This window comes from Megalops cyprinoides, chromosome 7 (genome assembly GCF_013368585.1).
Source record: "Megalops cyprinoides isolate fMegCyp1 chromosome 7, fMegCyp1.pri, whole genome shotgun sequence".
NCBI classification, from domain to species: Eukaryota; Metazoa; Chordata; class Actinopteri; order Elopiformes; family Megalopidae; genus Megalops; species Megalops cyprinoides.
The window spans coordinates 13711481-13730712 of record NC_050589.1 but is presented as its reverse complement, the minus strand read 5'-3'; the positions used below and the strand labels follow the sequence as shown (position 1 = coordinate 13730712).

At 40.4% G+C, this 19232-nt stretch overlaps 1 protein-coding gene across 2 annotated transcripts; it reads left to right on the top strand.

Annotated features, from left to right (window-relative positions):
• The first annotated feature begins 5257 nt into the window (after window positions 1-5257).
• camk1gb (calcium/calmodulin-dependent protein kinase IGb) lies at window positions 5258-17054 on the top strand. Of its 2 annotated transcripts, XM_036533381.1 has the most exons (12): window positions 5258-5308; window positions 7937-8048; window positions 12147-12272; window positions 12620-12694; window positions 13194-13332; window positions 13609-13732; window positions 14045-14120; window positions 14803-14915; window positions 15315-15393; window positions 15581-15668; window positions 16260-16603; window positions 16974-17054. In XM_036533381.1, exons 2-12 carry the CDS (start codon window positions 7963-7965, stop codon window positions 17044-17046), a joined length of 1323 nt encoding a protein of 440 aa, XP_036389274.1. In that variant the 5' UTR covers window positions 5258-5308; window positions 7937-7962; the 3' UTR covers window positions 17047-17054. The 2 variants fall into 2 exon arrangements, with proteins under 2 accessions (XP_036389274.1, XP_036389273.1); XM_036533380.1 differs by lacking the exon at window positions 5258-5308 and having other exon boundaries at window positions 7948-8048; window positions 16260-16618; window positions 17007-17046.
• Window positions 17055-19232: the final 2178 nt, after the last annotated feature.

Below are 19232 nucleotides of genomic sequence, written 5' to 3'. Positions count from 1 at the left end.
ACTGTATGCACACAATGGCCACAGGACCTGTCAAAGTGCAGACCATTGGGAATGGAACTTAAATCAGCAGAGCATGAAGTGTGTGACCCTCCATCGCTTTAGCTTCCATAGGTACGGCTTTATTATCTGTCCCACTTTAGCCATCTGCTGTCTCTGCTTTACATTAGGTGGGTGTCAGGCTTCAAAAGATATTGTCATTGCTCTGTTGATTTTCACTGAATATAATGAAAATAATGAGTGAAACATCAATATGGACTCTTTTGCATAATATTGTAATTTTCCTTGATAGTCCCATCAGGCAGCAGGTATGAATGTGTGCACACATGCGTTTGCTCTTAACTCAGGGGTAAAAAAAACTAAGTGCACTCTTCTAAATATGTCATCATCAGTTTGTCATTACACCTTTATGCATGCGCATTCATGTTTTAAAAAGCACATAGACAAAATATGAATCATCTCTGATGTACACTCTTGTCAACTTTCAATTTCTCAGAGTAATTTAGTACCCACCTTGCCCGGGTTACATGCAGTATCCCCAGATGTTATTCTACAAGTGTTAGGTGAACATTTATGTGTTACGTGGGGGAGAAGAGCATTTCAACTGGAGATTGTGTAATTTTGTTCATTGTTGTTATGTTGTGCTGCTGGGACAGTACTTGAATAAATAAATACAATTCTGCACTCTAAAATGAAAATAATAATAAAAAAAACTTTTTTTGTGTTTCAAGGGTTTTCTGTATTCATCTTATTTTTCCACTTAAAGCCTAATCCTGCCTGGCAACTAAAGGAAAATTTCCACTCATAACCAGCAGAGGTCGCTGGCTTGATTTGTAGTTTTTTTTCTGTACAGTAAGCTGTGCATGACCAGCAAATTCACTTGGATCAGATGTGGGTGCCTAGTATGTAGGTATGTGTACCTAGAACTTTCAGTAATTGTATGTTACTGTATTTTAACATGATTATTATTGTCAGATTTATCTGGATAACTGAATACAGGTGCAGAGTGCTGTGCAAAGAACAATAAAAACCCTAAACAGAAATAATCAAGATCTGGTATACAAAATTCTTTTATAAAGTGCAATCACTGAAACATTTTAAGTACAACAAGATATTGGAATGTTATGTGAAGTACTGCACTTCCATGCTGGTCTATAGTGTTGAAATCTGTGCAACTATCAGTCCCCTAGTAACACCAAACAAGTCTAAAGCAATTTGCAACACAATGTCAAATTGATGCAAGCACATTTTTGAGGATTTGAGTGAGTTGAAAAAGGGGGTATTTGCAACATCACAGTAAAACAGTGAAGATTCTGCAAATGTAGCTAGGCTGTTGGATGAGACTGACACAATATGTTCTAAATTAAACAATGCTGAAATTTTAAGCTATTGTGTAGATATAAGTAAATATTGTGTGCCTAAGTGTACTCCTGTTAGTTAATACTGTAGAATATTCACTGTGATCCTCTGTGGCTGCAGTTTATTTATTTATTTTTTTAAATTTTCAGCATGTTATATAATAGATCAGAGGTGTGCTCTAACTCCTTGTTAAGTGAAAGGCTCTTGCCAGATTATCTTACTACAGAGATGAGCCCGTGTTGTGCCATGGCCCCGTGAAAGGAATAAATACCTGACCTGAGGCATGGCCTTGTGAGAGTGACCTGTGTTCTGTAAGCAGCCTCATGTTTAACCTAATGAAGATGAACTGTCACTGACCCATATCCAACATAACAGGATGCCCACCAGCCAGGAGAGCAAGGCAGTGACACAGTCGCACATTGAGGGCTTCAGTGTTCAGTATGCACATCATGTCAAGCCAGTGTTCCTAGCACAAATGCCTAGCGGTATGCCTTCAGCAGGCACCATAGGAAACATCTTTATTCACATCTAATGATTATGGAATGCAGTGCATGCCCTCACTTGGCATCAGTCTAGGTACAAATTTCAATCATAGCACCAATGATTTAAAATTGTCCGTGTACAATTTTTTCCTCACTGTCCGAAAGTTAATCCAAAACCATTATTGTAACTTCTAAATCCAATTCCAGAACCCTTAGTTTGCTGGATTTCTCCCATTACTGGACTCATTTATCTTCACTCTGGTCCAGCCCCCACTGTACTTCCATCCTTCCATCCGCTCTATCCCCTTAGAGGTTGTTGCACAACTACCTGTGAATGCTGCTGCAGCCTTCCTGCTATCCAGGCTATCGGGCACCTTTGACTCACTCTGTCCTTTCATCTCCAACCGCTGGCTGTCGGATACAAACTGTGATCCACAGAAGGAAAGTGGAAAAAATCAAACTGCCTATTGACCTGGCAGCTTAGCATTGTCTACTGTTATAATTTTTATCCCTTGAAATCTATTTGCTTCTTTCTCTTTCTCTTCAAACCACCTCCCCCTTCACTTCCTTCCACTCTCAAAGCATTTTAAGTAATATAAATTTAAGCACCTCAAACTCAATTTTGCCAAAACTGAGCTTCTCTATGAGCTCCCCCCTCCCACCCCCCACCCCCTACCCCCCACCCCCCGACAAGGACCTCTCCATTACCCTTGGTAATGTTGTCTGTATCCCAGATTACCAACAGTCTGGGTGCAGCCCAAGATGACACTAGCTGGAGCTGCTGAATCATATTCAACAATGTCTGCAAAATCTGTCCATTGCTACTCAGGTCATTGTCCAGGTCCTTGTGCTTTTCCAACTGGACTACTGCAACTCTCTCCTGGCCAGTCTTTCCAAATGCCTCTCCAGCCCATACAGAATGCTGCTGCTCATCTTGCATATGAACATCCAAAATACTCAATATTCAATCCATTATCAAATAATATACTCCTGCCAGACCAATGTGCTATACTGCAAGCATGGCACTAACAATTCAGTGTCTAAATGGCTACATGCATAGCCCTATTGAATACACCTTTTTGTAAGACACTCTGGGCAAGAGTGCCTGCCAAATCAATAAATGTAAATGTAAATGCATCACAAATGAGTTAGACCTTAATGGAGTGATGTTTTTTTTCTGATTGACATCAAACTTGTTTGCTTGTGGTGCCTGTATGGCAACATGCCATTGATTACCCCTATCACTCACGACTTTGAATTCACCTTTCATGTTCCCTTGAGATTCTGCCATGTAGAGGAACTGAGTGTACTGTACTTTGATGTGAATGATGCACTTCTGTACATCAGACATAATGCGGCTTAGTGATGGCTGGGATGTGCAGACCTGTCACTGAGCTCCATCTGATAGGTTCCTGCTGGAATATGAAGACCTGTCACTGAACTCTGTCTGATAGGTCCTTGCTGGGATATGCAGACCTGTCACTGAACTCTGTCTGATAGGTCCCTGCTGAGATATGAAGACCTGTCACTGAGCTCCCTCTGATAGGTCTCCATGGCCAGAAAACCAAGGACAGAGAGGGTTTATACCTGCACTGATACAGCATTATTGCGTCTAGTTGACCTCTCCTGTGTTTTGCTCAGCAGGCTGCAAATACATAAAGGTTGGCTTTTGGGAACCAAAATTCAGAATGACCCCATAAAAAGTGACCTTTAAAATGTCATTGGATCCTGAGTGCAGTTTCTGCAGTGTACAAGCCATTACAACACAACAGGAGGCAGCAGAGGGGTGATTACTCTTTCATTGCATATAATGACATCATCATGTCACAGCTTGCTCTGTTCTACCCGACATCGTATTTTTTCCTTGTCACTGTTCTGGTAACAAACAGAGGGCCTGTGCATAGTATTCTATGGTAAAATATATACCCATGTGGGATTTGTTTCTTCTATCTGTTGTTACATCATGTTGCACTGAAGCAGTGTCGAAGTACAGACAAAGTAAAATGGCCGGGATAACAGGATTTAAAGTACTACATGAATGATAATGGACCTGTGTTGAGATGTGTTTAGTTCTACAAAGTGGTTATCTTTAAATAGCCTGATGATGTCTAAGCCAGCAATGGTCTCTCCAAATACACAACAGAAGTGACCTTCAGTTTCTTCATACTTCTGGCTGTTTGAGAGGACATTTTAATTCCCATCAATTCATTTACCTGCCTACTGAATACATTTCAATTGAAATTAACCCACTTACATGTGTGCAGGAAAGCTGTGTCAAACTGTATGTTATAAAACCACACACACATCCACACACACCACATGCCAAGCACTTGTACAAACATACTTCACGATTTTTTTTTCATTCAAGTAATTTTTAAAATAGAACATAAGAGCTATCGACAACTGTCAATGATCTCGTTCTTTATTGATTTAAATGATTGATTGATGATTGGTGTTTTAAATAAGTTTAACAGTGCAGTTATAGGTACACTTGCAGGTCGACAGATATGAATGAAACTCTCAGCATCCAATGGAGATTAATAGCAAAGCTTATTATAAACGGAAAGAAACTGATGTTCTTTGCCACACTAAGCTGCTGCAGTAATCTGCTGTAGTTATAAGCCATTCATCTGTACCTGGTTTCTGCACTACAAACATAAATGAAGCCAATTGAGAAAACTGGTATACGGTGTGCAGAGTTATGTCATATAGAGTTATGAAGTATTGGGTTATGATGTATACAGCACAGAGTTATGATATACATCTACATCTGGAAGACATTTTTCCATTCAGGATACAGAGGAAGACTCTTAATACATACAGCATACAGGCCTACATGGAATTAAATGCACAAATACTATACTTTACTATGCTATACCATACTTTTTTCTACTATACTATACTTCTAATACCTCTCTGCAGAAAGAATGAACTAAGTTGACACTTTATGGGAAAGCCATTACATGCTCAACAAAACTTCACTGCAACACTGCATTGTACAACAGCTGTAAAGCATTGCAGCACCCACTGCATCAGTCATACGTCTGCACTGCTGCATGTAAAACCCACCAGGCGATATACTATTTCGGCAGGACTATTGTGACATGACTCATCAAAGAGGGAACTAGTTAATTATTTTTAATTATTACAACTACAATTATTGCAATAAGAATATCACCGATACCTTGCAGGATATTTATGTGGCCTCGCTATTCACTTTCTACAGGAAAAAATGTTTGCAATAAATCATAATAATTTATTTAACAACAGGCCTACTTCAAAAATGATTCAAGATAAGAAAGTGACCGTGACCATTAGCTCTGTTGGCTCCTCCTTCCTCTGTGCATGTACCTGTAATCCCCGACCCATTAGTTATTTCTGTGCTTCTCGACAGATTAATCCGTCCAGACCTCGGCGAGCTTTTGGCAGGAGAGTCGGAGCAGAGCATCTATTAGCGCAATTGTCTCTAGGTAAGTCAAAGAACTAGGCTGCGCCCGAGCAAACTGCTCCATTCTCATTCACAAAAAAACTATTGCCGCTGCACACTTCTCAGGTAGTTCCTGAAAACCTCGTTAAGTGCTCCTCTCCGGCCAAAAGGTAAATACTTCGCTCGTTATTTCGTTTATACATTATACATTTTACATGCGCTAATATATACGTGCAACGGCATAAGACTTCGTCATGTAGGCTTATTATTAAAGCTGACGACGTGTGATAAAGACTTTGTTTCCTGTAAATCCATGCAATTGTTGTTTTTCGTGGTGCACACGGATCGTATTACTGAATGATGATTCGGTGTCGCTTCGGACATCACTGGGGGTGGTCGGACTCACGAGCTAGTCGTGGACACAACTTAAGCAAATCCTTTCTGCGTCGCGTGTAAATCTGAACTATCACCTGCAGCCGATGTCGGTTTCGATGAGAGCAGCGTACCGTTTTCCCCTGTGTTCCCACGCAATTCTTTATCGATGTTGTCCTTGCATTTGTCGGAACACTTGCATCAATAGAAAAGAGACATGTGGATGGAGTTGTTATTCACCTCAAGGTAAGGTGATGGATGTGTTTAGCATTGAAATACTCACCAGGCAGCCAGTAAATGAGATCTGTGTTGTGTTGTTCTGAATCGCCTGAAATGTCAGGATTTAGATGCAGATATTAGGCTATCACATTCTTACAGTTTTTTATTTAGAACTTGGTGACTTAGAAAATAGCCGATATGGTAGAGCGCTGAGGACACATTCTTATCGAAAATAGGTAGAGTTGGTTTAATTGCATTGGTGGATCTGAAACTTGTCTCTTAACAACAGTTACATATACACTGAAAACGATTATTGTGTTGGCAGTGTTTGCGTGTGCAGGTACCTCTGCAGAAATAAGCTGTGATCCCCTGCTGACTCGCTTTTTCGTGTTGCAGGTGGAAACTATTAGAATGACAAAGCACTAACGCGTTTGAGCAGGCTTACAATATGAATTTGTCAGCAACTGCCACGGTAGTTGTATCATCTATATATAGAGGCACATAATGCGTTTAGGTACACAGTAAAGAAGTAAAGGAGCAGGACGAGAGCGGATACGGGTATTGTTAATTTTGTTTATTTATGGTATTAAAAGACATATATATTTAGTTCATGTCATATGCTTTTACTCTCATTATGCACTATTCCATGCACTGATTTATCTTAAAGAAGTAAATAGTATGTTGTTCCTTGATGTGTTTAAACAAAAAAAAAATGCTTTTATGTATAATATTAAAATTCTGTTCTAGAAATAGTAAGAAATTAATATGTGAATATGTACTATACATATAGGTTATGTTATACAAAAAGCTCAACTATTTTTACTCATTTTAATTTAAAAACTTCATTAATAAATCATATACATATCCTCATCACATGTGGATGTTTGAAAAAAAGTACAATTTGTAGGTGTGTATGACTTTAAGACACTTCTTCAAAGGAAATTTGAATTTCTCTTAGGGCTTTAGAATGCTACCTATCAGTAGAAAAATATGATCTCATGTTGACCCTGACATGTTTGCACTGAGGAGCAAGAAATAAACATTTATATATTTCCATGATCTTGCAGGGGTTAAGGGTTTGAAATCATATCCAGGCATTAGAGGACCTTTTTCTTGAGCTGTTGCTTGGATACCATGCAGCACTTATATGTTGATTAAATATATTAATCTCTTAAACGGTCCTTCTTGGAATTACACAGAACTGGTTCTTTGTAATTGGATGTTCCTATGTTTATAGGTTACCCCAATTAAGCAAATTCAGACAGCAAACAAATTTCCCCACAGCATACAACCATGAGGCAAACAAAGTCTGTCTTCCTATTAATGATCACACATTTATCACACATATCACAGATTAAGATGAAGGAGTCTACCACGGTGGATCAGGATATTTTCTTGAGTTTCTGCTGTTCCAGTCAGGACCGGATCTGGTGCCCTGACCTGGAGATGCTGTTCCTAAAACCAGAGATCAAGATGCCACTAATCTGTTACATAAGTAGAACGAGGCTGGGCCTCATGGGGGACAAATCTGAAGTTCTTTCATGTCTCCTGTAAATGACAGGCTCAACACAGCTTAACTAAAGTGGGCTGCAGCAACTATGTCAGCATAGCCTTTTATATAAGATCCTCAGAGCAGGTATAGCAGCACAGCCTTTTATATAAGATCCTCAAAGCAGCTATAGCAGCGTAGCCTTTTATATAAGATCCTCAAAGCAGCTATAGCAGCATAGCCTTTTGTAAAAGGTCCTCAGAGCAAATAAATGCACAGGTAGGGGTCTATAGATGTGACATTAGTAAAGGATGACATTGCGTGACTATGAGTAAGATTATGCATTGGACCCTTAGCTCTGTCTCTGGGGTTGGTTGTCCAGCATGTGTGCTAGCCCTCTTCAGAAATGTGATTGGCTAAACTGGGGACAAATGCTGAGAGTTGCAGGAAGTGGGAATTTTATTGGCAACGCTGCTGGTCAAATTTCCTCTCAGATCATGTTGATTGGTTTGTTGAGCAATTCAAGGGTCTGGCTGAAGACATGATGCATAAATTGATCATTATGTGTGCCTCTTTTGTCCTTTGTGGCAGAAATCCCTGTCGAAGCTCAAGCTGACATGGGTCGCAAGGAAGCCAGCAATGACTGGAAGAAGAGCACTGACAACATCCAGGAAGTGTTTGACTTCATTGAAGTGCTGGGATCGTAAGTACAGGCCTTCAGAGATGAATCTGTCCTTTTTATCAGCCCTGCATACGCATGTGCCAGAGCACCAGTGATTCTGTCTGTACCTTTTAGAAGGAAATTAGTTTACATCCGCAGATAAAATAAATTTCTCACACAGCAAGGAGCTGTTACACAAGGTCTGAGTTGGAATGAACATCTCAGCAACATGTCTGTTGCATCACCATGGTGTCACTGATGAGGTGTCACTGAAGTCAGTGCACAGCCAAATGAAAAATTTCAACTGTTGCTGCAAGTAGGTCAAAAACAAAATGAGGATCTATTGACAAGCCTCTGGGTAAATCTTTTGGACACAACATTTTTCAGATTTTTCTGTAAGTATTCATTAATATAATAAAATGCCAAAGCATATCTTGTACCTTACCGTTTTAAAATGGAAAAAAAATGTATATATTTTTTGTGATATTTTTACATTATACCTGAAAACATAAGACAAGAGAAACAGCACTGCTGTGATTTTCTCCATTGGAGGTTCTTGTTGCAGCTGGCCTAGTTTTGGAATCTAATGCAGACAGCCACTTTTCTTGTTAGGGTAGAGGAGGTAGCGTTACTGGATTGAGTGGATTTGTGGGAGACCTACTTTACTTGCCCCTCTTTTGGCACTGCGAAAGACGGCTAATCTTGACCCATCCTGATGTTGTCTGAGAACTCAGTGAGATTAACTGAGCTCTCCAGAACAAGGCCTTTGGTACTTACGTCACAGTGAACAGACCCCTATTCAAAAACCTATTTTAAACTGCAAGACGGCCAGTATGATGTCACGTAATTTTCATATGCTGAAATAACTAAAAATGAAGGACCCTGGTGACATGAATGTATGTGACTGAGTGTTAATTAATTTGTATTACCCTTATTAATCATATTCAAGATTTGTTTCCCATGAATAGCTATGTTTGTTGAAATTCTAAGGTGCAGGGTTTGAAAATAACATTTGAGGGTGTTTGTACCTGGTCTGTTGTTTTTGTTTTTATCTGAACTAATTTCTCAGTTGTTTGATGGTTTTAGTTTTTAGATGTAACTCTAGTCTCAATAGTTTTCCTAAAGTTGCAGTGAGGAAAGTTGAATATGACTGTATTAGTGCAAGTACTGAGGCTGGCCTCAGTAAGGGGTGGGGACGTGCCCATGGATTGAAAAGGTGTTCAAGCTACTCTTTGCCAGGGGACCCAGGCACATTGGGGACCAGGGAGGTGTCTCTGATGGGGTGCTGGGCTGCCTTGGAAACAGTCGTGCTGAGAATTAGGGATTGACGTGGTGCTCACTCCACATTGCAAAAATCTCATTCATAAATGAGAACCATGAAAAATAGATTTTACAGTAAAGAGAAAACACCCAGGACAATTAGGGATATACTCCTATTTGAAGAAAACTATTCTCTGATTTTCTGATTAGAAAAATGTCACATTTTATTTTTTACTTTAATAGTGTCAAAATAGAAGTAATTTTCCACTTGTATTTTACCAGGTTGCTAGGGTTATTTTGCTTTGCTGAGCTGTTGTAGCAGTGACTTTTGCAGCTCTTGTAAGGCCCACTAAAAACGTGAACCATGCTTCAGTCTCTATGTGATGTTTGACACACAATATATTTAAGGGGCATGAAGGGGCTGTTTACATCTCACTCAGTTTAGCAGCCCTACCTGCAGCAAACACCTGTGGTCCATGAGGAATCCACAGTTTCCTGCTGACAGTGCTTGGGGACTCTCAGAACCATGCACAGGGAGCTTCATTATCTCTCATAACCACCCAAGCTGTGAAACCCCATGCTCCTTCTCAACACTACAAATGGTAGTCACATTGTAGTACATGCAGTGGATCTAATCCTGTTATAACATGCTGTCCAGTTACAGCACATGTACTGCTGTTACAGTGCATACCTAATAGGTCTCATCTACAGCACTGAAGCTGTTATGATATTGATGCAGATATAAGAGATTGAACATTGACTTTGCTCAGCTTGACCTTTACCTGAGACATCATGTTCACTTGTGAGATGAATGAAGGAAGATCTTATCATACACACACACACACACACACACACACACACACACAGTGCTGATGTTTTTTTAGAGGAGGACAGTACAAATTAGTCCAATGACGTCACCTACCACAAACAGAGACGGCTAAGTCACGCCTGACACAGTCGGCACACAGTGATTACTGACTGACCTCTCTGTCTAAGCCGTGTTGAAGTGAATATGCTAAGAGGAAGCAGGAGAGGAATAAGCACCGAGGAGGGACCAGAAAAGCAGAAGCGTGGTGTGAAAAGCACAGCAGCATCAGCCAGGCTGATGTGTGAGTGACATCCTGGATTCCACTGCAGAGCCACTCTGCGTTAGGTGCGTTAGGAGAAGGAGATGCAGCTGTTATCCTGCTGAATGTATAGTTTGGTTCTAATGCCCTTTCGTTTCCTATGCCTTCACCCATGGAAACGCCATACCATGTATTTGTGTCACTTGGAGGACATCAGTAATTTGAATGTGTGCAGGTGTAGAGTGAATGAGGACAATTGGTAATTAGTGTTTTGCAGTCATGCTTCCCATGGGAACACAGGAGATTTGATCATGAAAACTGTGCTGTAAATTAGAGCCATGCGTGAAGTGTTTTGTAAAAGAGTGAACTGGAACTATTGTATGTATGAGTACAGGTATACTGGGCCTACACTTTTGCAGAAGTGCCTTAAGATTTTCACATGTGAATTTCAACTTCATAGTGTGTGTGCTTGCAGTCAATGTGTAACAAGTGAGGAAAAATGTAATGGTCCTCTGAATTGGCCATATTTTGTACATGAGTGATCTAACCCAGACAGAGATTATTTGCAGAGCACAGCAGTTCAGGCAGACTGTGAGTGTAATCACATTATCACTTACTGTTGTCTGGCTGTTTTATCTTTTAACAGTTATTGTATATTTAGATATAAATAAATTTAGATACAAAGTAAGCAGTGTTACTTTTAAGTAAATAAATTGTTAATTCTATTTTTCATTAAACGAACACCTGGAATACAAGTAATTAATACTCTGGCACATACTGATTTCACCTGAATTAATGTAGAGGTGAGGATCTATAAATACCCATAATGCATTAACCTCCACTTAAACTTAACATCCATTGCAAAATAAGAATTAAACATGGTTCAAACTCATCATTAAGTTATTCAGACATTGGCATCTTCCAAAAAACATTACCATTAAGAAGAGTTTTTTCATGAGATCCAAAAAACACGCAAACTCACATAGGCATCCCATCCTGGTCATGTGACCCTATTCTGTAATAGTTAGTTGGTTTTATTGTTATACTTTTGCTTTTTATGTGCCATCCCATTGTAAGAATGGACCCAGCTAGGTTTCCTATGATCTCAACGTCCAGACAAACACCTTGAGCACTGAGCCTGCTATAGTTTCCATTGCGTAAAGGATTAGATCCATAATGCCATAATCCACCTCCTAGGACAGCTATTCCCAGACACTGCCCAAGATAGTGTGGAACATGGAAACAGAACAGGACCTTAAGCCTTCTGTATGAGCACATAAGCCCCACAATCCCCCCGTTAGACTTTAAGTGAATTTATACCTTTGTAGCTGTGTTAAGACGTAACTGCAGTCCAATGAAGATATGCTATCAGAACATCCACAGGACATCCATACTGCTGAAATTGTTCAAATTGTTCTATAACTTTATAATAAAACCTACTTGAAATTGTTTTTTGTCTGCAGTTTTTCATAAGAAATGGCATTTCATTTGGATGGCAATTTTTCTCTTCTTTTTTTGTCCATAGCTTCAGTGTCATGTTCAACAGCTGAAATAATTTCTATTCTTTGCAGTACATAATGAAACAACCCACAGATTTACACTGTCTGTGACACGATCATTAGCAGATATCTGAAAATAGCACTGCAGTGATTAAGAGTGGAGTAGAATTTGCAAATATAAGTATTACAGAATCAAAATGGCAGCTTTAGCCTTTATCAGGAGGCCTCACCTGTGGCTGGGGAAATTAAAGTTTGCCTCTGTATGTGAAGGCAGTGGCTAAGTACATGAGCTCAGTGTCTGTTTGTCTGTCCAGGGGAGCATTCTCAGAGGTGTTCCTGGTGAAGGAGAGGAAGACTGGGAAACACTTTGCTCTGAAGTGTGTGAAGAAGAGTCAAAAGCGGGACAACAACCTGGAGAATGAGATTGCTGTACTGAGGAGGTGAGAGTACCAGACATGGAGGTTTTTATTTATAAGGCATTCTTCAGAAAGTTGTTGTGTAACTGTCCTGAAAATGCCAGCACTAGTATATGCATTCTTGTTTCTGGAAAGGTTGTCAGTTTAATGGAGTAGTATTGTTTTATGATCATCGCCAAATGTGACTTATCACTGTAGATTTACAACCTGTTTTTTTAATTCAGCATCACATAATACACTGCATATTGTCACTGTCATCATGTATTATTGTGAGTGTGAATATGAATGAAAGACGTGTTCATGTATGGTGTTTTATTTGAATTGTATCGGTTCTGATCGACTCTCACACATTCTGCTCTTTGCTGTTCTAGGATCAAGCATGAGAATGTTGTGGGGCTCGAGGACTTCTACGAGAGTCGGAGCCACTACTACCTGGTCATGGAACTGTACGTGTTCCACCCTTTGCTTCATGACTTCCTCTTTAGATCTAAGAGCAGGCCCATTTCAATATAGCCAGGCTAGCATGTTAATAGTTCAGAGTAATTGAAAGCCAACCTCATACTCATAGTGCTGGTAGGCTCATTTCTCTGAAAGAAATAACATTTCTGCCCCTCTGACTGTGTGACAGTGAGTCTGGGATTTCATTATAGGAATAGTCAGTAATGTAGGTGTAGGCTCAGTTGTTTAAACACATAATGCCCACTGGAATCATTAAGAAGATGCTTGCAGCTGGCTTCAGCCTTGACTCACTGGAGTTTTTGGCTGCTGTTAACCCTAGTGATGGATGTGTTGAGCAAAACATCAGGCCTTGACCTTACAGAAACAAATCAGCTATGGGGACACTGGAATACCTGAGAGTTATAATGTACAGGGCCTGTACTTTGAAAGTTTTCCAGTCAGTAGGGGGCGCTGTGGGTTCTAACTGTCCCGATGCCTTCCCGACAGGGTTTCAGGGGGCGAGCTGTTTGACCGCATTCTGGACCGTGGGGTGTACACAGAGAAGGATGCCAGCCTGGTGATCCGGCAGGTGCTGCATGCTGTCAGCTACCTGCACAAGAATGGCATTGTGCATCGTGACCTCAAGGTAACCACTGCTGAACCTATGGCTGTACCTACACATACACATCCAAACCTATATATGGGTATTCCAGTATGTCAAAGTCTCAGCTTTCCAAGGCTGTAAAATACCAAGGCTTACTGGGGGGAAGTGGAAGTTAAGTGCCATTGGTACTATTGTGCTGTTGAAATTAGAAATGTACCCAAGTCACTGCATAAGCCATCCAGTATGTTTTTGTGTATAGGGATAAGTCCATACCTGTACAGACGTTAAGATCAAAGGTTGGCCTCTGTCTCCATGTAGCCGGAGAACCTCCTGTACTACAGCCAGGATGAGAATTCCAAGATCATGATAAGTGATTTTGGCCTCTCCAAGATGGAGGACAACGGCATCATGTCCACAGCGTGTGGGACTCCAGGATATGTGGGTAAGGAGATTGATTGGAACAGACACTGAGAGTGGGCTTAGGGAGTCAGCAACTAGATGAGCAGGACCTGACTCAGCAGAGATATCACAAGACTGCAGTGTTTTGCTGTGGAATTTCTTCTGAATTTTGCATCGTAGTGCAATTGAGTCATTAGCAATGATCTGTATAGTGCCCAATTAGATATGAATATGTGCAGAGCTGAACCACCATCATCAGGTCTTTTAAAGGAAGTCTCTGTGTGTTCTGAACTCAAACAGTCAGGTATTTTAGAGGAAGTTAATGACACTTTGTGGTGTGTCTCATAATCCACAGCTCCTGAAGTCCTGGCTCAGAAACCCTACAGCAAAGCAGTGGACTGCTGGTCTATTGGAGTCATCACCTATATCCTGTAAGTAAATCATATCCTGACTCAGTATCACATCCTGTGTCTCTGGATACAGAGACTTATTTATACTTCAGGTGCTCTTGTGTCTGTCAATTTGCATACCAAGTATAAAGGGGGTGGGGGGGTCATTGACAAATACAGGGGATGTTTTGAGAATTCAGTGAAATACTGTGATGGATATGACTGTCATTTATCTTTTGTAATTTTCCTTGCACCTTATTTTTGATTTTATTCTTCATAATTGTATTACCATTACACCCAGTGTAAGGGCTTCAACAAAATATGCAATGATATTCTTATCAATGTGGCTGCCTTATTTTGTACTTTATTTATCAAAATATGTGGGTGGCTGGGATTTTGTGAATGTTTGAATTTAGATATCCAAGGTGTATGATTAGCATTATAAGTAAGACGATTATCAGAAACCAACGATCAGATTATTATTCCTCAGCATTTATGGTTGTGTTATAGTGTGGCAGCCTCTCGTAGGACATGTTTAATGTTACATTGGAAATAAATTGGAACTTACGGTATCTCCTGACAGCCCCACAAGTCGCCTGCCATTCTCAAATTAATTGCAGATAGACAAAAAGATAAAGGGAAAAAAATCCAAATAAGCACTAAAGTGTCCTGTTTTGTGGTGTTGTCCGATCAAAGGAGATGACGGTCTCTCTCCCATACGTAGGCTCTGTGGATACCCTCCCTTCTATGAGGAAACTGAGACTCGCCTCTTCTCTAAGATCATGAAGGCACAGTATGAGTTTGACTCACCCTTCTGGGATGACATCTCTGAATCTGGTGAGTATGCATTCTAACCTGCTCCCCCTCTCCACAAAACACACTTTTAGCCTGCCTCAGCAAGAATATATGAGACACAGCCACCTAGCTTTTTTCAGGATCTGTAGAAAACTGAGCTGAGAGAAGAACTAAGGTTTGGTTAGCTGATCCTGGATCAGTGCTAGGGCACCTCTGGTGTGATGAAAGGGTTTTGATCTGTTTTCCTTGCATTCTTTGTTATGGATCTGAAATCAGTGTCCATGCTGAGGTAGAATGGACAGACATTATCAACAGGATTCAACTTAAACAGGAACAGATTGCATAACCATCAGAACCAAGCAAAGACGAAACTGACAAGCCCCATTGACAGCAGAATTAATTTCCTGACATTGACAGTTATTTTCTTTTTTTTTTCTTTAGCAAAGGACTTCATCCGTAACATGATGCAGAAGAACCCCAAAATGCGTTTCACCACGGAGCAGGCTCTTAGGCATCCCTGGTGAGTGTGATCCTGGGGCTGTGATGTCATTCCCACATGCAAAGGCCCTTGTAACGCACAAACAGTCCAATCAGATTCACATCTCCCACTCCTACTTTCCACTTATACATACGCTGTTATTCCCTGCATCTTTGTTTTTTCTAACCTTAGTGTTTCCTTGCAGACTGACTTTTTCTTCGTTCCACAGGATCATGGGAGAGACAGCACGCAGCCAGGATATTTATCACTCTGTCAGTGTTCAGATTCAAAAGAACTTCGCAAAGTCCAAGTGGAAAGTGAGTCTCCCCTGCCCTGGGCCTGCTTCTTTTCCAACTTCTCCCCCTCTCAGATGAGCTGAGAACATCCACACGAACTATTGAAACACAATTAGGCTCCCAATCATATCTCTTAGAGCTCAGGAACAGCCAATATAGGGCGTAGCTAACAATAAAGCAGTCCTGATCTGTCTGTTCAGAAACAGTCCAGCAGCAGCTCTGCTACACTCCTTGTCCTACATGACAACTAGACAACACTCCATAAAGAACCATGATCAAACTACAACACTCAAAATAGTACTGTGATTAAACTATAACACTCCAAACAGCACAATGACAAAACTGTATCACTCCAAACAGCACTATGACCAAACTACAACGCTCAATGTAAGCATGCTTGGCATGAGCATTCATATCTAAACTGATGCACAACTAGCAACATGTATTATGTTATTGTAAGTGGCGTATGACATGATGAGGACATATTGCTGTCTTTAGGCACTAGGAAGGTATTACAACTGTGGACACCCAGTAATTTGTGACCCAAAAGACCTAGAGTCCTCCTGTACTCCTTACTTTCTCTCACCAGTCCTGTTTGTTTGGGGTTTACAGCAAGCCTTCAATGCTGCAGTGGCCATTAACCACATGAAGAAGCTGCAGCTGGCCCACTGCGAGACCCTCGCGAAGCAGGTCCAGGGGCCTGTGCCCGACATCCAGGTCGTTGACCTGACCTCCCCTGGCCCCTCACAGAAGGACCTGAATCCAGAAAACCTAGAACCCAATGGTAACATAACGGAGGGTCACATGGCCTTACCTCCGAGTCAGACTGAGAGCAAGAGCCACTACTATCCCCTGCGGGCAAGTCACAGTGAGCCAACCCACGCCCTCACTCTGGCAGAGAAGGGCAAACACGCCTACCACTCCGAGCCGGCCAACCTCAACGGGGCAGCTAAACAGTACGTAAACATCCCTATTAATACTGGCACTGATTACTGAAACGTATATATTATATATAGTGTAATTACTTGCTACTGCTGTGATAATGATGTTTTTATTATATATGATATGGATAACATGTAAACCTATGTAAGTCACTCTGAATAAGAGTGCCTGCTAAATGACAAAAATGTCATGTAAATATATGATTATACAGGCACATATACATACACCAATCATACACACACACACATACACACGTACAACATATATACACATACATGCATGCACATGTATAATTTGATTTATCATGATGTATTATATTAGAATTATCCATAATTTACGGTCACTAGATGACTTACTCAGTGGCACCACCTCTTTGTGTTGCAGGTATGGGGCCATGTACAAAGGCTGCAATGGTAATGTGCAACCCTTACAGACGGGGGTCTGCTCTGTCATGTGAACTCCTGGGCAGCTAAACAGTGACAAGAGCAGGTAAAACCACACAAACAGTAATGGTTGGGTTTTATATTCATGTATCTTAAGCATATTAAGGATATGTATGGATGGTTTGGCTTACTGGATGATGCTTTTGCTAGCAGGCGTGGCTAAGCTTTTCTCTTCCTCCCACCACAGGGCAGATTGCTCTTCATTTGCTCCTGAGGATTGCTCCTCGGCCATTTGTGTGGGCACGCCTACAGCACCTACTTTGACTGGGAGCTTCTTCCACAGGATGGCCATTTTGTCACCATGGCGACAAGGTCCTATCATGAGGAAATAAACAAGAAGAAATTCAGAAGAGTGCCTAGTTATCTACACGTACTTATACACAGCATACATGCACACACATAACATACATGTACGCTCAGTGAGTAGAAGAAGAGTAGCTACCTGCTCAGTAGGGGGAAGGTCATTCATGAATGACAAAGTAATGCTAACTCTTCTGTCAGCTGCTGTGTGTCTATATTAAACCTGTGGGAACTAAAGAGGATATACTATGATGTAAAACTGTGGAGACATTGTTTGTGTCATTTATTCAAGTGTAATGTCCGACTGATGTGACATTGTTGAATGTAAAACTCCTTGATGTACCATGTTTGTAGCGAGAGACAGTGCAGAGTTGTCTTGGCTGTTTAATGATGTCCCATGCACTGTTTTGCTCTCAAAACAGACTTGGAGAGGATTTTTGAGGTGTGTAGATACAGACGTGTATCAGTGCTATAATTGAAACTGCTGTAAGTTTGAGTACTAACCAGCAGGAATGAGACTGTACATATTCGACCTTGGGAAGATTAAGTGGAAATAGGGTATGCTTTATTTTTTTAAAATGCCATGTATGCTAGATGAATTTAAATACTGGCATTTTGGGGATATGGGGGATCATAATATTCTCACTACCTCTGTCTGCTTCCCAGCAGATCTGAATGTCTTTATTGGTGTAAATACATTACTGAGTGTTGCCAACCCACCAACGCTCACACTTTTAGAGCGAAGGGTTCTCTGATGTAAATATGTTTATTAATAATTCTAATTTAATATGTTAAAGAGATTATATTTAATATACAAAATAGTGTACATTATACAACTTTCATAGGCCAACTTATCACCTTTGCAACAATTTTAATATTGGATGCTAGTGAATAAATCCAGAAAATCTTTGCTTTTCTCTTTGCTAGCATTTTTGAACAATAAAAATCACAGTGTACACTATCCTGTGCCGTGGTTTTCATTTGGAGGGGTGGTTCCTGGGATTAAGAGCCCTGTGAGAATACTAGGACAGTCTCTGCTCGGTTGCATGCATTCACTATCTTTAATGTGATCCCCCTAACCAGGGGCATAGCTGTCATATCAAAAATGGTGATTGGAGGCGGGCATTATCATTCCAACTGTGTGTCTACTATACTCTGCACTGCTCATACTTCAAGTATAACACCATCAGCCTAACTAGTTTCTGAATCTGACTGGGATACAATTACATACCCCTGAAAATAATAATGACAAAAAAAAAAAAATCCTCGCAATTAACCTTAACAAGCAGCCTAGACAAAATTAACTTAATTACATTTTAGTCATTTTAGACTGTCTAGATATTTGACAGTTAGAAAGGGAACAAGCAACCAGTGAATGCATCATTAGGGACAATCCAGTGTAGGCCCTTGTTTAAATGAAATCAAGTCATAATCAGAGTGTCAGATATACTTGTAAGGTTAATTTTGCAGTGCCAGTGTGTCAACTCCAACAATCTCTGTGCTTACTCCACAGATGTTCACACCATTTTTTTATTATTATTTTGTTTAAATAAAATTTATTCAATTTTTTTTTACATTGTAGGATTAGTTAAGAACCAATTCTTTTTTACAACGACCGCCTGAAGAAGGGGATTAATTAGTGAATTAACCTGGAGTTTATTTGATCACCAGATCAGGGAATTTTGCCAGGATCACCATATAATCCTTCGCAGTGCAATAATTTAAGTCAGTGAATTGTGAAACCTCTTATGTGCAATAACCATGTAAGTGCAATAAGCTCATTTATTACCATTTTTCAAAATGTTATTTTATTTGTGCAGTTGCATTTTGTTATTTTCCTGTTGTGTTATGCTGTGTGCTTCTGTTTCCCCACATGCTGGCAAAGCACCTCAGCTCGTCA

Coding starts and splice junctions, on each gene's coding strand:
- camk1gb (XM_036533381.1), top strand. CDS start 7,963: ATGGGTCGCAAGGAAGCCAGCAATGACTGGAAGAAGAGCACTGACAAC. Junction 14,121..14,802: donor GGAGTCATCACCTATATCCT/GTAAGTAAATCA, acceptor TCCCATACGTAG/GCTCTGTGGATACCCTCCCT. Junction 15,669..16,259: donor TCGCAAAGTCCAAGTGGAAA/GTGAGTCTCCCC, acceptor TGGGGTTTACAG/CAAGCCTTCAATGCTGCAGT.